The 22,389-nt window shown below is 39.1% G+C and overlaps 1 protein-coding gene across 2 annotated transcripts; it reads right to left on the bottom strand.

The window, feature by feature from the left end:
• Window positions 1-1,149: 1,149 nt before the first annotated feature.
• Window positions 1,150-22,128, bottom strand: prkd2 (protein kinase D2). Of its 2 annotated transcripts, XM_033976711.2 has the most exons (19): window positions 21,253-22,128; window positions 8,902-9,040; window positions 8,677-8,808; window positions 8,347-8,546; window positions 8,012-8,195; window positions 7,843-7,911; window positions 7,670-7,687; window positions 7,105-7,264; window positions 6,910-7,021; window positions 4,890-4,967; window positions 4,477-4,795; window positions 4,340-4,392; window positions 4,185-4,257; window positions 4,007-4,113; window positions 3,555-3,716; window positions 3,219-3,317; window positions 2,873-3,140; window positions 2,698-2,783; window positions 1,150-2,117 (listed from the first exon to the last, which is right to left on the bottom strand). In XM_033976711.2, the coding sequence occupies exons 1-19, from the start codon at window positions 21,538-21,540 to the stop codon at window positions 1,893-1,895; spliced, it is 2,772 nt and encodes a 923-aa protein (XP_033832602.1). In that variant the 5' UTR covers window positions 21,541-22,128; the 3' UTR covers window positions 1,150-1,892. The 2 variants fall into 2 exon arrangements, with proteins under 2 accessions (XP_033832602.1, XP_033832603.1); XM_033976712.2 differs by lacking the exon at window positions 7,670-7,687 and having other exon boundaries at window positions 1,156-2,117; window positions 21,253-22,103.
• Between the last annotated feature and the right edge of the window lie 261 nt (window positions 22,129-22,389).

The following is a 22,389-nucleotide window of genomic DNA, read 5'->3' as shown; positions in this document are numbered from 1 at the left end:
TATATTGAAGTATAGTAAAGTATAGTATAGTATATTGAAGTATAGTATTTCCCTGATGAGCAGCTTTTTAAAATGTTTATGCCCTTTACTTTTTTTTTTTTTTTTAGCTATTAATGTACATTTAATGCAGTATCTAAATAGTCACGTGCTTGGTTTGCCACCTTTGAAAACACGGTTTTCCTGATTAGGTCACGGTTTAGTGACAAACTCCGCCGCACTTGATAGAGGAGAAGAGCCGCAGATGAGCGCTACAGACGCATGATAGACGCGTTGGAGGCGGAACAAGTGATCTCTCAGTGCAGAGGAAGCAGATAAAGAGCTCTCATCGTACAGTATAAAAGCATTCACGTCAGAGATGTCGCAGACACCACAGGCAAACTCTCAGTGTGGAGAGCCTCTCACCGAGCTCCGCCTGTTTGGAGCAAGGGGTGAAAACGCCTGTTATTGTTCATCAGGCAGATTTCCTATTTTAATAATATGTGTTGAATTAACCACATACGTCTGAGGAATATAAAAAAAACAAATAGGCTAGTAAAATAGATACTATACAAAACATATAGAATGAAAACTAATTTGATGTCATCCAGTGATGGACAGATTTCATAGATGTTAATGACACAGTGCAAATAAATGGCTGTATAAGCTTTGGTAATACCCCAGACCACTTGCTGACTGGCTCATTGTTTCATAGGTTTGGACACTTCGCCTGCCTTACCTCCAATGGCTCTTTTCATTAACCATACAAGTGTTATATAAATGAGGCAATTTCCCATTTATGTGTGAAAAGGAAAGGAACAGATCTGGAGGGAGCGATTTACAAGGTATTCACAGAAAATGATGTGTGCTGTGTTCCAAAACTGTTTAACTTTTAAGAAAATGAACAAAATGTACATACATATTTAAACATTTGTGTGTGCCTATCTTTAAAAGTTATTTATGGGATCAGTAAATGGGGATTTTATTATTTTAACAACTCATTCAAAGAAAGTCACAGCTGCAAGTAATGAGTTTTGATTTTTTCAGTTCAGTGTAGGGCTGGGTACTCAGTGGAAAACCATAATCACCAAATTCCACACTGTCCAAACACTATGTATTTAGCCACATAATGTAATATGTATCAGTAGGAGGCAATCACAACAAAACACACTTTGGTGTCATTCAGAGTTTATTTTTTTCTGTTATGAAGTATTCTAAAACATGATGTACATTCTACAGGTAAAATCTACTTTGAGTTAGACATGCCTATGACTAAACGGTGTTTATTACATTCTATGATAAACCTACATCACTCACAGGAACATGCAACATTCTGACATATCAAATAGTCAACAGTCAAACAACTCAATCTAGCCTAAAATCTGCTGTTTATTGAACTGCTCTGCATGATGCCTACAGTACAGATGGAGCCAACTCTTCTGGGGCTTGCAGAATTTACGGTATATCTGGCTGTTTTCTGCAAAGTAAAACCACAAAGACAGTTTCAACCATTTTGTGTCTCAGAAATCGTGATTATTACCAGAAGATTTTGTCATCCTTAGATCAATATGTTAATTTAAAAACAGGAAGTTGTAGAAACCCTGAATTGTTTTGACAAAGGATTTTATGTCTGGAGAAGTGGCATTTTCAGAAGAATTCTATAGTAGTAAATGGACAGTCAAATGTTAACTGGCAAATAAGCAGGATCTGAAATAAGAAGAGGAGTTTTCATCATAGCAACGTTGAGATGAAAGAGGACCAACAGGTGAATCTTTACAGAGAGGTTTTGATGACTTCAGGCTGTAGAGAAATGTTATTTATTGCTGAATTGAGTGCCGACACAGAGCCAATGTCTGCTGCCAATGTTCAAACAGCTGCATTCAATTTTAAACAGTTTTTCCTTCTAGTGGAGTATGTCAGAGGATGCTGACCCTCTCGGTCAGACACTGCACATCTGCGTCTTCGATGGTGCCCTCGTCGTCAGAGGCAGGGGCCGGAGGAGGGGGCACCAGGTGAGAGGGATAGGTTAGTGTATGGTCACGAGCATAAGCCTGCCAGCGGCTGTCATCGCTCTCATGGGTTATGTAACGCTCGCCCAGTTTGGTCTCCAGCTCTCTCAAGTCCAGCCATGTTTGATAATCCTGAGAAAAGCACATGTGGGTGGATCAGTTTCAATTCTAAAAGCATTAGAATTAGATCAAGATTTTTATGTTCATAAAACATCATTAAGTAATCACATTAGCTTGTTTGTGCTATTAGAGCTCAAGTGACCCAGACTAAGCGACGTCCTAAAGTTTAGAGCAACTGACCGGACATTTTAAATGGCACTTAAACCCCAGCACATCATTAATTATTCACAACATAATTAAAGCCATGCTGATGTTGCACCTTGACAACTACAAAAAAGTCATTTAAAATTCATAGTCATGCCTGTAAGGAAAACATTTATTTATGTGTTTATTTTTATTCATAAAAAGATCTGTCTTTGCTCTAGTTGTGTCTTTACTCATTTGCAGAACATTTAAATAGGTTGTCTAAAGTGTTTGGACATAAGATACTGTATAATGTTAATATCAAAATAAGCAACCATAAATTATTATTAATCAATAGAGCACAATCTGTGTTTTTGATTCTAGTCTATATTTAGATGATTTCAGAATGTGCAAAAATATAAATCTGTTTATATATATATCTGTGTGGTATAAGAGTGTGTGTGTTTACCTGTAAGTATACATGGCTGAGACTCTTGTCAACACTGTAGCGCTTCCTCATCTTGACTTGCAGTAGATTGTTGATTAGATCAATAGCTGAAAAACAATTTGATAAAATACAGATTTACCTGTTTTGAACATGTACCATATACACTATATATGTATACCTTATAATGTTACATTACCATCACTGGAGATCTGTTTCCATGGGTTAGGGGGGTACATGAAGGCTGCATTGTGAATCTGATCATTGATGTCTTCATCCTCATTAAAAGGAAATGTCCCGCTTAAGCTGACATACATAATGACCCCCACTGACCACATGTCCAGGGAGCGGTTGTAGCCTTGGTTTAAGAGCACCTCTGGAGCTAGGTAAGCAGGTGTCCCAACCACAGACCGACGGAACGACTTCTCGCCTATGATGCGAGCGAACCCGAAGTCGCATAATTTCACCTAGACATAATGGCAGTTGTGTGTGGGTATTCTTTAAGAAAAAGTATAGTGAACCATGTGTGTACTTAAAGAGGTTACCTGGGGAAAGGGATCTGCAGATGCCAACAACACATTCTCAGGCTTCAGATCACAGTGAACAATGTTCTTAAAGTGCAGGTGTCTCAGAGCTGCAAGAATCTGCACCGGCAGGAAACCACAGTTAGTGTACACAGGGAAGACACAAGTATGTACACAGTTGTAGCTAAACTCTTAAACAACATCATCCAAAGGAGTTTGGGACCAGCATATAGATTACATGGGCTTGTATCAATCAGAGGTTAGATTTAAGTGGCAACAAAAGAAGTTTAATGAAAGTAGATATCTAGAGTGACTGTCTTTTAATTAGTATGACACCTCCATTTAATCAGTAGATACCTGAGTAATGAGGAACTTGGTGAGTCTCTCTGGCAATCGGCCCTTCTCACTAGAGAGGATCATTTCTAACATGTCGCCGTGCAGCTTCTCCATCACTACAAAGACCTTCTCTGGGGTTTCAAACATGCACTCCAGGTTCACAATGCCAAGATGCCGTAAACTCTGGGGAAGATAGAACATAAGATTACTTGCAGCTGTACTCTAAAGAAACTATCTCCCCCTGCTGGCCATTGTCATGCAGTACAAGACAGAGTAACAACATCTCTATTGAATGTTAATGACTGCTTTTGTCTATATCTAATGGCATTATAAACATCCAGAAGTGTTCATACACTTTTGCTTTGCAGAAGTTATGGTGCTGACTACTTCCTCACAATGGCATGAAAAACATCTATAATCATAAATACCGGTATGAAAGAAAAAAAGACATCTTTGCTGTGTAAGGTCTTCACCTGCAGTATGGCCACCTCATTTCTCAGCTGGCTCTCTTGTTTGGTGGGAAAACGCAGCTTGTCAATGACTTTGACAGCTACATCTCTTCCTGTTTTTCTGTGCTTTCCTAAAAACACAAAGCACACAAGAATTGTAAAACAAAAATGTAATGTTAAACTTTATATTTTCATTACTCACCTCCATACACCACTCCAAACTGTCCAGACCCAAGTACTTCATCTGCAAATATCTGGTACACTGTGCCAATATCCTTTGAAGAACAACAGGCATCTTAACACACACTATCCTGATGATCCTATGATAGATACTGTATGTAGAGTAGTAATTCGTACCACATTTTCTTGGATTTGACTGTTGGAGACAGAAATGCTGACAGAAGCTTGTCCTGAAAACACAGAGGCAGCGTACAGGTCAGTTATGTATACATACTTTTCTTTACCTTAGATAAAGACACTAAAAGTGCGCTTACTGTGTGTCGTGTTCCCCGCAGCAGGTGGAGCATCCTGAAAGATCTTGGGCATCAGTGCCTGGCGAATGGCACTCTCCCAAGCCTTTGCCACTTCACGGCCTATGCCGCTGTTGGGGGCCACCTGACTGGGTGAGGGGGGTGTTTGAAGGACAGACTGGGGGTCACTGGAGGGCAAGGAGGCGGCAGTGTTGGGGTCTTCTCCCACAAAGTAGCACATAGTGCCAGTGATGAGCTCAAAGCAGTGAGGGTTTGTGCCGAGTGGAACCAGGCTGAAGTTGCCAGCAGGACGCACCTCAAGGATCTCAGAAAGGGGGATCTCCTACACATCCAAGAGAAAGAAACCACATGATCAGGAGATTTAATTTAATAACACTCATCGGAACTTGACCATTAACATTTGTATATCTGCATACCTTGTAGTATTTATTGGAGGTGTTGTTCTGGAATAGGATGACGCACTTGCAGTCTAGACGCCAATAGTGCCTCTTTCGCTGATGGATTTGAGTAACAAAGGTAGAGCAGGGCATGAGTGTAGGGGCTTGACAACAGGGCTATAACATTGTGAGCTGAGCGGCAAAGGAAGGAGTGAAGCTGTGATGACATAGAGAAAAATAGGCAGAAAGGCAAACTGCATGATGGGAAAATAAAAGAGAGAAGAGACAAGGATAAAGGTAAGATTTACATCTTAGATGTACTAAGTGCAGAATACAAAGGCAGAGTGGCTTTTAGCTTCAATTTACACAAGAGAGAGAAACAAAGATGCTTTCTGAGAGATAGACGTTATTCAAGATCTCAAGACAAATACTATTTGCACTAAAATGGACTGCGTGAAAATAAAGAAGCGATTGACCTATTTGTCTGGACCTTTAAAAAGTTCGGTTAGTTCGGTTCTCTCGAATTATAGACCTATATCTAAGCTTCCTTTTATGTCGAAAACGCTCTTGTCCCAGCTACAAACATTTCTGGATATAAACAGCATTTTAGACAGCTTGCAGTCAGGATATAAATCTTTTCATAGCACAGAGTCTGCACTTTTAAAGGTTTTTAATGACATGTTTTTAATGAATGATTCTGGTGATTCAGCCATTTTAGTGCTTTTAGACTTGACTGCTGCTTTTGACACAGTTGACCATGCAACTCTTTTAGATCGATTGGAAAATTGTGTGGGTGTCAGGGGGATGGCCCTAGACTGATTTAAATCCTACTTGTCTGGGCGTTCCTTCAGTGTCAGGCTGGGGGACTCCACCTCTTCTTTTGCCCCACTGTACTGTGGAGTTCCCCAGGGTTCAATTCTTGGGCCAGTTCTATTCACGCTGTACCTTTTACCTCTGGGGCAGCTGCTTAAAAAACATGGCATGTCTTACCACCTGTACGCAGATGACACGCCAAGTTTACAAAGGAACAGCAGCAGCCCCCTGACACCTCTACTATAGTGCCTTAATGACGTCAACGTTTGGTTGGCTCAAAATTTCTTAAATCTCAATGAAAATAAAACTGAGGAGATAGTGTCAGTACACTAAGCCCACAGCCACCAACCTTGGCGTCATTATGGACTCTGATTTTTAACTTGATAAACAGGTCAACGCCGTTGTGAAATCCAGTTTTTATCATCTTCGTCTTTTAGCTAAAATTAAGTCTATTTTATCTTTTTCGGATTTTGAGCGCGTGATGCATGCTTTTATTTCGTCTCATTTGGACTACTGCAATGCACTTTATGTAGGAATTAACCAAAATGCACTTTATCGCTTGCAGTTAGTCCAAAACGCTGCTGCCCGACTTTTAACAGGAAATAAAAAACATGAACACATCGCTCCAGTTCTTGCGTCTTTGCACTGGCTCCCTGTTCATTTTAGAATTGATTTTAAGATTTTATTGTTTGTTTTTAAAGCTTTGAATGGACTGACCCCAGATTATATCTCGGGCCTCATCCAAATGTATACTCCGGCGCGCGCACTGAGGTCCGAGGGCCAGCTCCAGCTCGTGGTGCCTAAGACGAGACTTAAAACCAGAGGAGACAGAGCCTTTTCTGTGGATGGTCCAAAGCTCTGGAAAGCTCTGCCTCCTCACGTCAAAACAGCTCCCACTGTGGAGTGTTTTAAGTCTCGTCTTAAGACCCACATTTACTCTCTGGCTTTTAACTCTGCGTGAGTTGTATGGTCCTCTGTTGTCTTTTATGGATTTGTTCCTTTTGATTTTATTTGCTTGTTTTATTTGATTTTATTGTTTTATTGGTAATTGTTCTATTGCTTTTATATACATATTTATTATTTTAATTTTGCTATTTTATTCTAGTCTAAATGTTGATTTACTTAATTAGTTGTTTTTATTTATATGTGCAGCACTTTGGAAACTGCTTTTGTTTGTGAAATGTGCTATATAAATAAAGTGGATTGGATTGGATAAAAAAGACATAAATGTATTAATGGGTCATACCAGTGTGTCCTTGTTGCTGTAGTGAACCATCCATCCTTCCTTAATAGCAGTACTGGAACGACGGGTTGTCTGCCGTATAGACTGTACAACCCTCATTAATGGGATGTTTGCACTTGAAAAACAAAAACATGCATTAGTACAAAAATGCACAAGTACAAATATGGTCATTTTATTATGACTTAATTTACTCTATACCTCTGGTCTCCATTAGAACCACCCTGGTTGTTGTCTGGTGAGAAAGAGCCCGGGATACTGCAGGCCTCATCAGAGTCATCCATAGACGACTTATCTGAAGCATCATACTCACTGCTGTAGTCCATCGGCACCTCCGGATCCACACTAGGACTTGTCACATCTGCAAACACACAGTGGGCTCTTTAGTGTTGGAGCCCATATTACTGTACTAGAACAGTGGTTAATAGTCTACTAATAACTGTAAAGCCAGGCAGATGTGACTATAAAGGAAACACACTATGAGAAAAAACATGTGATACGTGCTCATTTCATATTGCACATGACACGTTTATGTTAGTTAAGTTAGTTAAAACTATTTAGCATTTTCTACTCAAAAATGCACAATAAACAAGTCACAGTTTTGAAGCAAAGGTAAAGATTAAGTTCATTTCCTGAGCTCTAGCTACAGCATGCTAGAAACACAATATAAGAATTATATGCAATATACTGCGCACAGAATTCCACAACTATCACAAGTATTTACTAAGCAAAGGCATGCATCCACATCACATGCATCGACACTTACCAGAGTTACTTCTGCTGTCTAAGAAAAATGAAAAAACAACTCAGTGAATGTGGTCTTGTATAAACTAAAAGATAATAACCTAACAATTTTATAAGAGATTCTTTGGATTTTTGAACTGGGCTAAGATAAAGGGTACTGGGTTAACATAAAGGGTTGAGTAGCCTTTTTCTTACCAATGGTCTCCCCAAGGCAGTCATTGGGAACTTTGTAAGCACAGCGCTTATGGCAGTTAAACTTGCAGTCTGCATGAAAGAATCAAGTTTATTATTTGATTACAACACACAACTCTATGAAAGGTATATAGCAATTAAATAATGAATGGATATAACATTACTTCCTTACCTTTGCACTGCAGGCCTTGTCTGAAGAGACCTCGGAGAAGTCTTTTACAGTACTGGCAGACCGTGGGTCGGGTGTAGGAGTGGATGGCAAACGTGTGTGGCACCTTGACTTTGGTCATATAGATCTTGTCCAAATGAACAGGCCGACCAATGTATAAACGCCGAGCATCGCTTGCTGTGCGTGGCTAATAAACAACGGGAAATGTAATGAACAAAACAGACAAAACACAAAATAATTCATACAAACAATATTTTTAGATTTGTTTAATGTTTTGTTTAAGTATCTTGCTTTCAAATGTTAATAGATTTTCAAATTTCCCATTTTTCAAAAAGTACCATTTGCGTGTGTGAGCGGATGAGGCTGGTTTCCTCTGAGGTAGAGGAAACGGTCCCCACACTCTGCAGAGACTCAGTGATAGACAGACGCAGGGACTGACTGCTGTTCAGGGATGTCGTGGATAGGCGCCGTTTGCGAGCTCCGCTGCAGTTGTTAGGAATGCTGAATGCACAGCGCTTGTGGTAGTTTAGTCCACATCCTGTAGGTGGAGCCACAAATCCAAGAACAGTATTAAGAATTATGTTATGGAGGAAAGTTTGAGCTCCATAAAGTTGTATTTATTATCTGTAGTACCAACATTTTTTAAATATATAATTAGTTGTACTCACCATCACACTTGAGCCCCTGCCTTACAAGACCAAACAACATCTCTCCACAGTGATCACAGAAAGCAGGTGCCCGGTACGAGTGGACATTTAGTGCATGGGGCCGGATCTGAAAATCTTCAAATGTGGCTGCCGCTGTAAGACAGATGTTATGATCAATCAGTATCCTGTGTTAAAATAAATTGTACTTGGAATGTAGATTTAAATGGGAGAATGTGGTTTACATACCAGAGAGCACCACCTCCACCAGGTCCCCTTCTTGAATGTCACTTGCACTTTTAACCAGTTGCAAGATGTTATTGGTGGTCGTATCATGCTTGAACAGAAGAATCTTGTCATAAATGCCGTAGAATCCACATTCTGGGAACTGCACAAACCAAAAAATATTTTAGATGAAAGGCATTATATTTTACAGACACATATTACAAAGCATGAAATTCAACAAAAATAATAATCTTATAAAGAATGCTACCTTCATAAAACCGAACAGATCAAATATTATAATTAATTTCAATATTGACACAAAAACCTCTCATTTTCTGAGATACTGCATTAACCTCACGATGATCATAATGCAACAAGTCAACAACTGATATCTGAGACACAGTTTATATTGTGCGATGGTAGACAAAGGGGAAACTTTATCCTATTCTTCAGTGAACCTTATGAAAGCACACACACACACCCACACACCCCCCCCCACACACACACACATACATAAAGAACTTCAAGAGATCACAATGATCAACTTGTCACTCAGGGAATAGTCAAGCAAATAAGGCTGCTATAGGGAAACCCTGGTCTGCTAAATAGTTAATACTGTCTGGTTCACTTCAGTGACCACACCACACAAGACACCACTGCTACACTGAGGCACACAGAGCTGAAGAACAGGAAACTGTCTTAAAAATAAACATCAGAGACTTTGTAGGTTTGAGATGGCTATACAGACACAATGGGACTGACAATCAAGCAAAGAATACAAGCGGTTTATCTATTTTTATTTTACATTTTCAGAGACTAAACCTTTCTAATCTCTAACCACTTAGAGGACCGACCGAGGACCAGCATAAGAACACACACCCCCTCCCTTACAAACAGTCACACCCTCTTTGCAAAACACAGGCCTCTCTTTTCCCCTTTCCCTTATTTTCTCTCCCTGGCTTTTCCAACAGCCATCGTCACATCTGACATCCTGGCCCATCCTGTACAGCGGCCAGGCTGCACAGTCCAACCTGCCTTAGAAGTGAGCCGCTGCAGTGACTGCACATGCCGCCATCAAAGAGAAAGCAGAACACACTCAAGTGCTTCTTTTCCATTCTTCATAAACCCACAGCTCAGTATCCACTTTTGGGTCAAGAACACAAAATGCCAAACACAGGAACACCACAAGAACATAGTATTAAAGTTGGGATTCATTTTTTTTTCTTTCTTGTTTTTAGTATCAGTACAATTCCAAGATATAAATTTTTAATTGCTACTTACATTTTATTCAAACAAGATACTAAAACTAGATTCAAAACTAGATTCTCATTTGAACAAATATTGATATTGAAAGAAATATTACAAAATGGGACATTTCCTGAATTAACTTTCTTATTCTATGTCAAAACTTGTATAACACCACATAATAATATAAACATGTTTAAAAAAGTAAAAACTAACAACTACCTTTGTAGCAGACCAGGGCATTTTGAGGCTCATGGGCTGTACCTGCCTATGTCCTGTTTTAATTTGTTATTAATTAATTAGAGGGCAGTAATAGATTACAATAGCCTGTTTTACAGAAATTTGCTAATGACCCTTTTATCTGGGCTCTGGGCCCTTGAATGCGTTGATTCAAATATATATATATATATATATATATATATATATATATATATATATATATATATATATATATATATATATATATATATATATATATATATATATATTTTTTTTTTTTTTTTTTTTTTTTTTTTTTTTTAATGCCCACCCTTGCTTTCAACAGTACTCAGCCCTACACAGTACCTCCTTCTCTCAAGTAGATGTTGACAAAAGTAGTTTGGATGAGTCAATGGTCTCACTTTGTTACACACTTAAAGTGGTGATAAAGAGGTCTATAAAACTCTTTCTTGACAGTAAACAAGCAACAATAGCAAAGCTTACATCTGTGGCTGGAAGTCAACTGCCACAAATGATGTGATTAGCTACTTCTTCCATCGAAGGAATGCCTATATCCAAGATCACTCCAAGCCACAGCGAACAGTCTGAACCAGCAGCTCCCTAAACACACGACTTACTATTTTCAAAAGCAACTCGAGAAACAAGCAGTTTCCAAAGCATACAGTGTGTTAAAACCACACAGCAGTCACCATGTCTGAGGAGCAGACGTTTCTGAGAAATCAGTGTCCCCACTCCCAGAAACCACAGCCAAATAGAGCAGTGACTATTTTCAATGTTTATCTGATATATTACATTATGGTGTGTGCGGCGCAGAGTCGGACAAAGGCCTGCTGTAACGTCCACTGTCGTGTATGTTTGCCTGAAGGTAGGGCTGTGTCTCCGCGCACCTTTTTGGGTTACCAAGGATCAGGTTGCCTTGTGCTGTTCGGTGTATTCCAGTTGCTCTTCAGGCCAGTGAAGCCATTATAACTGAGATGAATTATGGACTAGTACTCTTTTATCCCAATATACTCTAGTTCTCCCTTTTTTTTCTATACTACTACAACAACTGCTACAGATAATAAATTATTATTATTATTATTATTATTATTATTATTATTATTATTATTATTATTATTATTATTATTATTATTATTATTATTATTAGTAGTAGTAGTAGTAGTAGTAGTAGTAGTAGTAGTAGTAGTAGTAGTAGTAGTAGTAGTAGTAGTAGTAGTAGTAGTAGTAGTAGTAGTAGTAGTAGTAGTAGTAGTAGTAGTAGTAGTAGTAGTAGTAGTAGTAGTAGTAGTAGTAGTAGTAGTAGTAGTAGTAGTAGTAGTAGTAGTAGTAGTAGTAGTAGAGTTCCTTCAGCCCGGCTTGTCACCGTGGGGAGCAGGGCCTTCAGCCGCTCTGCTCCCCAGCTCTGGAACTCTCTTCCCCCTGACCTCCGCAACACTGACACACTCTCACACTTCAAATCCAACCTCAAAACCCACTTGTTCAGACTGGCATATTCTTTATAATCCACACTTGCCCTTTCCTTTTTCAATGTTTTTTATCTGAATGCTTTTAACTGTATGTTCTTAAATGTTGATTTTAACTGTCTGTATATGTATATATTGTATGTAAGGTGACCTTGAGTGCCCAGAAAGGCGCCCTATAAATAAAATGTATTATTATTATTATTATTATTATTATTATTATTAGTATTAGTAGTAGTAGTAGTAGTAGTAGTAGTAGTAGTAGTAGTAGTAGTAGTAGTAGTAGTAGCAGTAGCAGTAGCAGTAGCAGCAGCAGCAGCAGCAGCAGCAGCAGCAGCAGCAGCAGCAGCAGCAGCAGCAGCAGTATTAAAATACATTCTATTATAGGTGAATCAATTGGTATAGCAGCTGATGTGAAGAAATGTGACCTCTGTGTTAGCTCACACTTTGTACAATGGCTGACCTGACCAACTACATTTTTACTTTGGATCACAGCTTTCAGAAGGAGTTATCTGTAAACCAGAAGATTATTTCATGAATATTAAAAACACAGTTAACATGTTTATGTCCTTCAAAGGGGTGTGCAAAAATACTGAAATAGTGATATATCGTATCGTTTCATTTAATGATACAGTATCAATACCGTGGGTTGCTGCATCGATATATATAGTATTTTTTGTACATTTTACAATATTATTCTGTTACAGTGCTACATTTGTGTGGCTTGTTTAGAGGAAAGAAACTTGTTTATGCAGAACATTTGACATTTTATTCACTGTTTTGATGATTAAAATAGGTTTATTTCATATTAACTTTGGTTTAACAAAGACTTTTAGTATCACAGTTGTGATTTAGTAAATATGTTGTGATCCTTCAGAGCCATTAAACTGCACGTCCCTGTGTACTTGTAAATGTGCAACAGTCTGATGTGTTTTTCTAGTTGGTAAAATGCTCAGAACAAACTGTTATGTTGTTATGTTCATCTTCCATAAATGGAAGATAAATTTAAAAATAAATAAAATTAATATACATTTTTTGTGAAAATGGGGTTGACCATTAAGTGTCCCGAAAGTCTTTATTGTTCACTGAATCATATCGAATCGATTTGAAATATATCATATCATATTGGATCAAATCGACAGTGCAATATATAGAGATACGTATTGTATCGTGGCCTATGTATCAAGGTATGTATTGTATCAGCAACTTCTTAATGATACTTAGCCGTAGACATACAGAATAACTTAAAATGCATACATGCCTACATTTAGTGTGCATATTTAGCTTTATAACAGCAGGTTACTCAATGGAAGAATGCTTGTCCACCATGACTGTTGCTACTGTTGTTGTGTCCATGGGTACAACACTTGACCCCATCTGTGTATGAACGTGGTTATGGGACAACCATAGCAGAGCAGTGTAGTTGTGTCATGACACATGATCAACAAATGAGTGTGATTTTGGCCAAAGCGTGAGCAGGAGCAGCCATGTGTGTCATGTTCTCTAAACACTGACCTTCGTATCCATACATGGTCCTCTCACTATGATGTGTTTTTCTACTCTAAGTGGTTATCACAACAGGAACCTGATCCAGCCATTTTATAGTCCAGGGGAAACACGCTGCATCCCCTCAAACAACACACATTGTTTAAACATCCACTCTGCTCTGTGTGACAAATCAACAGGCCAGCGCTCAGTGCAAGGCTGTGAGCAGATCATAACCATGTGGGGCCCTGTAAGTCTATTGTGTCTTTATGAGATAACAGGTGATAGTCCACGCCTAACACGTCCGGCACGAGAGTTGGTCAGAGGCAACACAATTTTCAAAGGGGATGAGGTGTTTAATGAGCAGTTGCCGTGGTTACCTGCATGTAAAGACGTCAATGATCTGCCCTCATTAGCTCCTGACAACAACTTGGCCAAGATTGGAATTTTTCCTTTTGTGCGTACAACATTACAGATGGAACAAATGTGCTGTTCTATTTTTATCCTCTGTGAGGTCATACACAGATAAAAAAAAATGGAGGTAGGTGACAAAAAAGCCTTCCCCTCCCAGTGTTTACTTGAGACACAGGTTCTAAAGCAAAAGGAACGAGAGACATGAGCTTCCCTCTTGTACACACGTCACAGCCAGTGAATGACAAGTCGCTGCCAGAGGGACAACTGTTAAGTAATACCCATGACGTTTGCTGCTGCTGGGCTGGGCAGTTCAGAAAACATGAATCAACAAAGAAAGTGCACACAAAGCAGGCCAAATCAATGCTATATTAGCTCAGTGATGTAGCACGCTCAATCATTTGGAAAAGCCATTTGAAGATTGAGCGGGACACCTGCATTTGGTTTACTGATAGGTAGGTATAGTAACTTGCCAACCCAGTTAGACCTTATGTGATTTTTAAAATGATATTTGTCTGGTTCTCTCTGGAAGAGCTCAGAGTTTACAACAATACTGACAAAATCAAGTTCTTCTGGAAAATATTTATGAAAAAAATATTATAATTCAAGAAGTGAAGTCAAGATATCAAATTTTAATGTTACAATTACATCCCTATGCAGAGGTACATTTGTAATAATGATAGGGGAGTGTGAGACTGTACAACCATACCACAAAGAGGCTAATTTTCTCAGTGCTTAGATGAGTAAATCTGAAGTTTTCCAAGTATTGTCCTATAGGTTGATGGAAAATGTGCTGCATAATGATGACTGCACTGCTTCACATGGCTAGCCTGCCTTCACTCACATTGCAGATGTATGTGTGTCAGATAATCAGATTTACATTTCTGGCCACATAGCATGCATGTTTCTCTGTGTAAAGCAGAGAGATTTGCAAAGGTAGTGCAAAAAGATTCCTTAATGCAGTGTAACAATGACAGTATGTATATATAGGGACCATGGCTATAGTAACACAGCACAACAAAAGAAAATAACTAGTGCACTAATAAAATGGGGATTTTTTTCCCACTTAAATGTGAATAAACCAACTCTTTAACTAGGAATGAACTGAAAGTTTTCAGCCTGCCTTAACAGTCTAGTCGCTCTGTAGTTGCAGGTGTCTCCATGTCCTGCAGCAGCACAGGGACAAAGCATCTCATTCTACTGGGAGCACAGGGACTCCATGGAAACATGAGAGCCACATTCAGGCAGGGAAGGAGAGAGAAGGCACGCACTCTCCTCTCAAGCAGTCTTTTGTTGTCTCCTTGGACCACCTTTCCTTCTGTCCTCAGTTCTGCCCAGGTACGCAGGTAGAATAACACCTCACACAATGTAAAAGAACTTCAACAAGACTGATGCAAACAATGTTGAAAAATAACAAAAAAATCGAAAGGGTTTTGTTAGTTATGTGTTTACCTTCTGAGGTAAGACTGTGGTTTTGCCAGTTTCCCTTGTATGCGGAGTGTCTGCTGCATGCACACTGACATGCTAAATAAGCAACAAGGGCATATGATTTTATTATGCAGACTTTTTCCAACTAAAATTTAAAATCTTGATGTATTTTTGATTATCACTATTCAGAAGATATATTGCCAATCCACCAGAAATTTGGACTTCACTACTTTGTATTAAAGAGCCTATTGTTTTATGCTGTTAAAGTCTTACCAGCAGAGCATTAGAAAGGGTCATTACAGCACGGATCAGCTTTCCAATGTATTATGGTGCAATCCCATCCCATTTCCTCCATGCAAATAACCAGATTAGTTTCTTATGACAAAGCAAGTGCACTGTGTTTGGGGTTTTAATACACTAAAATGTCTGATCATTAAGACCCTAAAGAATATGTTATACCAAACCACAAAATGCAAAATGAGTTTGTAATTAAAAGCAAAAACAGTTCTCAATCAGCTAACATCTCTTGAACAAAGTTGCTGTCATGACAGACTGTGGCCATAGTACATTTTGAATAACCAAATATCTGTGTGCCGGCTTAGTGTTAACCTCTTTAACCTGCCACTCAGGGCTAACCATCAGGGGCACGGCCAGTCATGCAAAGCTGTCCCGCTAGCATGCAAATCTGACACCTAACAGAGCAGTGTGTAAGGGCATAAAAAAACACTGAGGGGAGCATTTCATTAGCATATTTTGGACATTTGAAAGTGTGTTTCCCAAACAGTAGCAGGTATTTGGTCGGCCTGTCATGATAAATAATGTATTTACTTATCGTTCAATATATGAAAGCTGGAACAATCATTTTTGGGGGTCAATGTTTATCTGTATTATAATGAGATTTGAGCTGTAGATGGTTTAATTATGAACTTCTATGACTCATTATAGCTGCAAACAACTAACTGTGTTCTGTCATTTATTTATTGCAGTTCATATTTTTTAACAATAATGTACATTTAGAATACTTTTGGGGGATAATTACGCTTTATGGTTTGGTTTCAATATTATTTATTGTCTATATCAACTTCAGCAATATATCGTACTTCAAAATGTGTTATTGTGATAGGCCTAGTATTTAGAATAAAGTGTGCAGAAAATAAAGCTCAGTGGCAACGTGTTCACATGAGTCAAAGAGAAAGTCACTTGTTCCTCACACCACTGCATGAGATGTACCCATGCTTAATAAAGTGGCCCCATGTGGCTTTTTTCTGCAGTAGCAATTTTTTGCTGGAATAGTGATACAACCAATATTTTGAGATATTATGGACTGGTATACGGCTCATTTTAACATGTTTTTAAAAATAGATTTCTTGTATTATTATTATTATTATCATCATATCGATAATTGTTTTATCTATTAAAGTGGACTATAACATTAACAGTCCTTGCACTGTGCAAGAGGGAAAAAAAGTTATTGCAGTGAAGCGTGACATGTTTCTCAGTATATTTCCATTCAATTAAAAGCTAAATAAAATATGAGGCCAGGTGTCCTAAAGTGTTAGACTGTAGTATTGGGCTGTGGAGGCTCTACTAGTGGCATGCAGCATGTTAAGTCACCTATGCAATAAGAGTAGCCAAGTGCAATAAGAGTAGCCAAGTGTAAAAAATAATACAGGTAAAAGCCTATCTTGAGACATAATAGTGTATGTTTGTACATAAGGTTTCATTCATCTAAAATGCACCAGATTACAGGAATTTACATTTGTATTGTGAAAAAATTCCTCCAAATCCACAATCCTCAGACTCCCCTTGTGAAGTCCCTGTTCATAACTCAGGGACTTGGCATGCACAGTGGGTAAACCAAGCTTTGTCTGAATGTTTCTATATCTGCCATACAACAGACTAGCATTCAGTCTCACATGTACATGTTAGTATTATTGTAAATATCTTTATAAACATTCAGAATTCAAATTAAAATTCTGACCCTGCAGTCAGCTACCAATGCGATTAGCAGGAGTTCTGATGCATTTTACTAAACAATACAGCCAAACACTGGTCTTGTGAGGGTACTTGTGATGTATTAAATAAGAAGTGTGCACATGAGGTGTGGTCCCATTCCCAGGGTCAAACTACTCCTGAGAGGTTCTGAAGAAACAGGCTGTCCTGAAGCAGACGGGAGAACAATAGGCTACAAAACACAGCTGTGAATAAGTGAGCACCATAGTGAGCTACGTGTGTGTCTCATGAGGAAATAAGTCACATATTTGATAGAATAATATGTGTGTGTATTGGTTATTCTAACATACTATACAGTTGTGTTAGTGGCTATTCTCCAAGTACACTTTGTGCTAGCATGGACACAAACGATACAGTATTATATCTGGATTACTCATAACAGATCAGTCAGTCTCTGAGCGCCTTAAAGAAGTTCCTGACCAAATATTTAAATGAGTTTATTGCCATATTACTTTGCCCTAAGCGATTTTGTATAAGTCAAATTTAGATTTTTTTCTCTAAAAATTTGATTTTCCACTAAAAATGGCAAGATTGTATTCGGTGATCATATTTAACCCACTGACCATTGGAGAAATATTTTATGAATGAGATGAAACAAACTACTGTAATAATCATACAGTCCCAACATTTAATTTGACGTCACTAATTTCAAAGTAGTCAGCACTGCATAGCCCTCTGCTGAACTTTGGTCCCTGTGACTGCAGGGAGCTGCCTTTCTTACATTTTCAATGCAATTTCCAATAGAATAAAGTGGGGAAAATAATCTTCTAAACAAATTGATTTGGACTTCAAATTCCATTAATTGATTTTTTGCCCAGTCCTACCAAGCCCTAAGCCAACTTCTCTTTTCAAATGAACAAATTTATTAGCAAGCTTGTTAGCCTAAATCTGCTTCCTGTCTCTGCTTGTAATGTGAGCATGGGTGCACGGCGGAGCAATAGATAGAGCTGCTGCCTCACAGCAAGATGTTCCTGGGTTCCGGCGTGGGGCCTTTCTGTGTGTAGTTTGCATGTTCACCCCCCAGGTGCTCCACTTTCCCCTACCACTAAAAATATGTACAATAGGCTCCCCCCTGAGGTCAGGACTCCCCTGAAAAGGGTATTGTAAATCTCAGTAAAACAATCTGGGTTAAATAAAGGTCCATAAAATACAAAAAACTTACTTCTTCAAAACAAAAATGTTTCAATCTGCCAACCACCCAAAATATTCATCTTCCCTCTTGTGATGTTGTGTCGGGCAAGCATTAACATGCTGACAGGATGTACACTTAATAGAACAGTCAGACAATCATTTTGTGCCAGATTTTTCTAACTACAAAATCATGGTTAACAAGTGACTAAAGGGAAGTTGTAAATCTGAGTTGGTGCTGACACACTCATGTCCAGAGTGTGGAATGTGAGGAGGAAGAGGAGGCAACACGAAGGGAAGTAAATGCTAAAGCACAAGGAATAAGAGATAAGCAAATAAGGGGAGGAAGTACAAAATACAGAGAGCACAAGAGACATGGTTTCCCTAAATATAACTAATACAGCAATGCTTTTACATTCCATTACAACAAACTAACAACTAAACAAACCAAAAAAAGCTATTTTAAAAGGCAGAATAAGTGGTACAGTGGACTCAAGTGCAGCAACTTTAAAATTATATTGATATCAAGTAGACAAATGACAACAGAACACACTTTAAAAACTACAATGCTCAATCGCTTAAGACAGTACCTAACTAACGCTGTTTATCCCAGCTGATGGCACTGCATTAATCTTGGACAAAAAAATTGGTTGGTGGTAGTTGATGGAGCTAGAACATGTAGTCACTGAATATTATAATATGGTAAAGATAGAGTCTACTGTGTTGAAAGTTTAGAGACATTATAGGAAAGTTTCATATAGCATGCAGCAAGAGTGCACAGGAGTGTAGAGGAAACTGATGTTGGTGTGAGAAGTTGAGCTCATTGTGCAAAGAAAAGAGGCAGAGAACACCCTCAACCAGGGCTTTGTGAAGGAAAGTGATCGAAGGGAAGACTGTGCTTCTCCAGTGAGTGAAGTGAATGGAAAAACATGTCAATGGAACACAAGGAGGGAGCCTGTGAATAAACAGAGCAGTGACTCACCCTTTCTGGGATGAGAGAGAGGAGAGGGCGGGGGCGTGGGGTACCAAACTGCCTCCACTCCTGTCTCGTCCAAAAAAAACACCAATGTAGGCATTCAATGTAGGCTCACGATCCCACTCATGTGTCAAAGCAACAGGACAAGCCGACCATTGTCTGGCCAAACTAGTGCAGGAGGATTGTATTTATAGGATTTGGAAATTGCAGAATGTGTGAGAACTGTTTGAAAATGCTTTGTTTTAAACATTTGTCATTGTTTGATGGAAGCTATAATACAACTAGGGTTTCTTTTAAGGTCAAATGAGATGAATTAACGCACCATATTCACAAATAATCTGTAGAGAATGAAGTCGATGATTGTAAATGACCACTCAAATTCAAATCATCATACTTCCTATGATTAAACTCATACTTTATTAGACCTCCAAGGCTTATGCACCTCTGAGATGCTACAGACTTTTTATACCAAATGTGGCAAAAGACCTTCTAAAGTAGAAACCAACCGAAATAATCAAAGTCAACCAATATGGCAATGTGACCCATGTTTGCGGTGGCTTCTACCGACACCTTTTTTAGTGGAACTCTTTGATTCTTTGCCATGTCCACAGCCAACTTAGAAGTTGATCTAACTTCTGCTACTAATGCTCAACAGTCTCCTGCCAACAGCAGTTACACTGTCAGAGACTGATTGGACACTATATTACTTTGACTGCATCTGCTGTTGCACTGAATTGTGGTGGTTGTGTAAAACACAATTTTGTTTTTATGTAACATAAAAATGACCCAAAAAAATCATCTAATCTAAATAAAGTTTGTGCCTGAAGTTGGTGAGATTGGACTTGGTTAATATGCTTTTAAACTCTGAATACATTCATAGATTTGTCATCAAAGACTTTTCATGGTTCAGCATGGAAGCACACTGTCATGTGCTCTTCATATCCGTCTTACAAACAGAGGCCTCCAGAATGGACACACTCTTATACAGTAATCCTCATAGTCAGCTGATGGGGGCAGGCATCTTACAGTATGTAATGTACAGTTTGTAATCAGTGCTCCACCGTCAATATGAAACTGCGAGGCTCCAAGATAAGGAAGATCGTGTGATACTGTCTTTCCAAATTTGACACATTTGAAAAAGATGCTATGCAGTTCTATATTGCCCGTGGTTTGCTGACAAGAAAAAAAAATTCACCTGAGCTACATTTTGTAAGAATAAAGTTATTGCCAATACTTTTCAACTGTTCCTCTCCAAATTACTTTTCAACAATGAGATAGATAATCACTCACATAAAGAGAGGAGACTGAATAAAAGGCCAGAGTCTCACAGAAAACTCAAAAGAAATGACAGTGCGCTGTAATGTTGTCACAATACTAAAACAGCAAACTCTAATTTCGATACTTAATATCAATTCCAATATCAAAATAATCATAAAAACACCATTTACTCAACACAATGTGATTTTCAACATTAAATTGTAGTAGTTGCTTTTATATTATCATGTAGCCTTATATCTGTGTAATCCCTCATTTGTTCAGGTAGGTTCCACAGTAGTCCATGGGCGGGTACTTGGTTATATGGTCTTATACTTGTTCTGATGCAGGTCATTCTGAAGCTATTCAGGAAAGGTTCATTGCTGTATTGTGAATGTGAATTTTTAAGTATTGATACTTGCTCAAATAGTATCTAGGTTTGATACTAGTTTTAGTATTGATTCATTTCTGATTTTCAATACTTTGACAACCCTAGTATACTGCAGTTTCTGTGTTTGACTATTCAATACAAATATGAATACTGTGAACAGTGGCATATTTCCTTTTATGTATATCTAAAGGCAAGGTTAAAGAAAGTTATTGTGTAGTTATTAAGAACTTATAACATGATTGGGGAAATGGGTATGTAGATTGCAATCTCTTTACAAACATGACACACAGGGATATGCACAGAATAGGTATTCACCTGCAAAACGCACACGCCCAGTTTTACCTGAAATCACTCACACGTCCTACCTTGGTGTCAACAATGGAGCAAGCCATTTGCTTGACATAAGCCAGGTCTGCAGTCTGAGCCATGAAGACAGACTCCCTGGTCAATCCAATCTGGATGAAGAAGGACACCCCTGCTGGAGTGGGGGGGCCACTGGGCATCACAGTCCCCCCAGGACCCTGCCCTGATAGCATGTCTATGATAGGACTGGGGGGTCCTTGTGGCATCACAGTTGTTGCTGGTGGAGAGGCTCCCCCAGTAGGGAAGAACATCATTCCCGCAGTGGGCATACAGGGGCTAGCATTAGCCATCTAAAGTCCTGAGTGGCAGCAGCCTCAAGCTGTCAGCATGTGCACTCCCAGATGCAGCCTAAAGCCCAGACAAACCCCCAACTCCTCCAGGTCAGAGTGAAGAGCCACGGTCCATAGAGGTACAGCACTGTAGGGGTCCTACACAGTGGTGTCCTGTACGCAGTCCCTCCCTCACGATCAAGAAAGTCCTTATCCAGGAAGTAAAGCGCACCACTTCACCTTCTTTATGGTATTATACAGCCTGAATTCAGTCAGGCAAAGTGAGACCGAGGATCCAAACTGGTGACTCTCGTCTCCCACCTTCAATGTGTATCCAGAGGTTTTCTTCCACAAAGGAGAAAGTCCAAACCTGATTGTGAAACTCTTTGTCGTAGGATGGAAACAAACAGCAGCAACAAATGCAGAACTTTGTTTTTCTTTTCTCCAGTCCAGAGTGACTTACAAAATGGCCTCCTTAAAACAGGAAACTGTGAGACTGGAGCGTGAGCGCAACAGGCTGCACTCTTTTTACAAGTCTTGCCTCTTTCAGTTTCAGCCCCAGATCAGACTTTATGCGCAAAAAGCAGACAGGAGAGGGAGTTGTAGAAAAGCTCGAGGACCTCCCACTCCCTCCCCGATTCCCTGCACCGCAAGAGAGGAAGTCAAAAGATTGACAATCCTTTTGACCAATAGGCATTCCCTACACTCCTCCCTCCTCCCCCTTTTTTCACTTCTCCTTTTCGCCTTGCCTTACTTTCCAAAAGTGTTCCTGGATCAGTTTACACTGTCTGATTATGGTTTCTCTTCCACGATCTATGTTAACCCCCCGCCATCTCTCCTTCTCTGACCTTTTATTACATATTTCTATGC

This window comes from Periophthalmus magnuspinnatus, chromosome 13 (genome assembly GCF_009829125.3).
Source record: "Periophthalmus magnuspinnatus isolate fPerMag1 chromosome 13, fPerMag1.2.pri, whole genome shotgun sequence".
Classification (NCBI taxonomy): Eukaryota; Metazoa; Chordata; class Actinopteri; order Gobiiformes; family Gobiidae; genus Periophthalmus; species Periophthalmus magnuspinnatus.
Note: the sequence above shows the minus strand (reverse complement) of the source record. Positions and strands in the feature narration are given on the sequence as shown.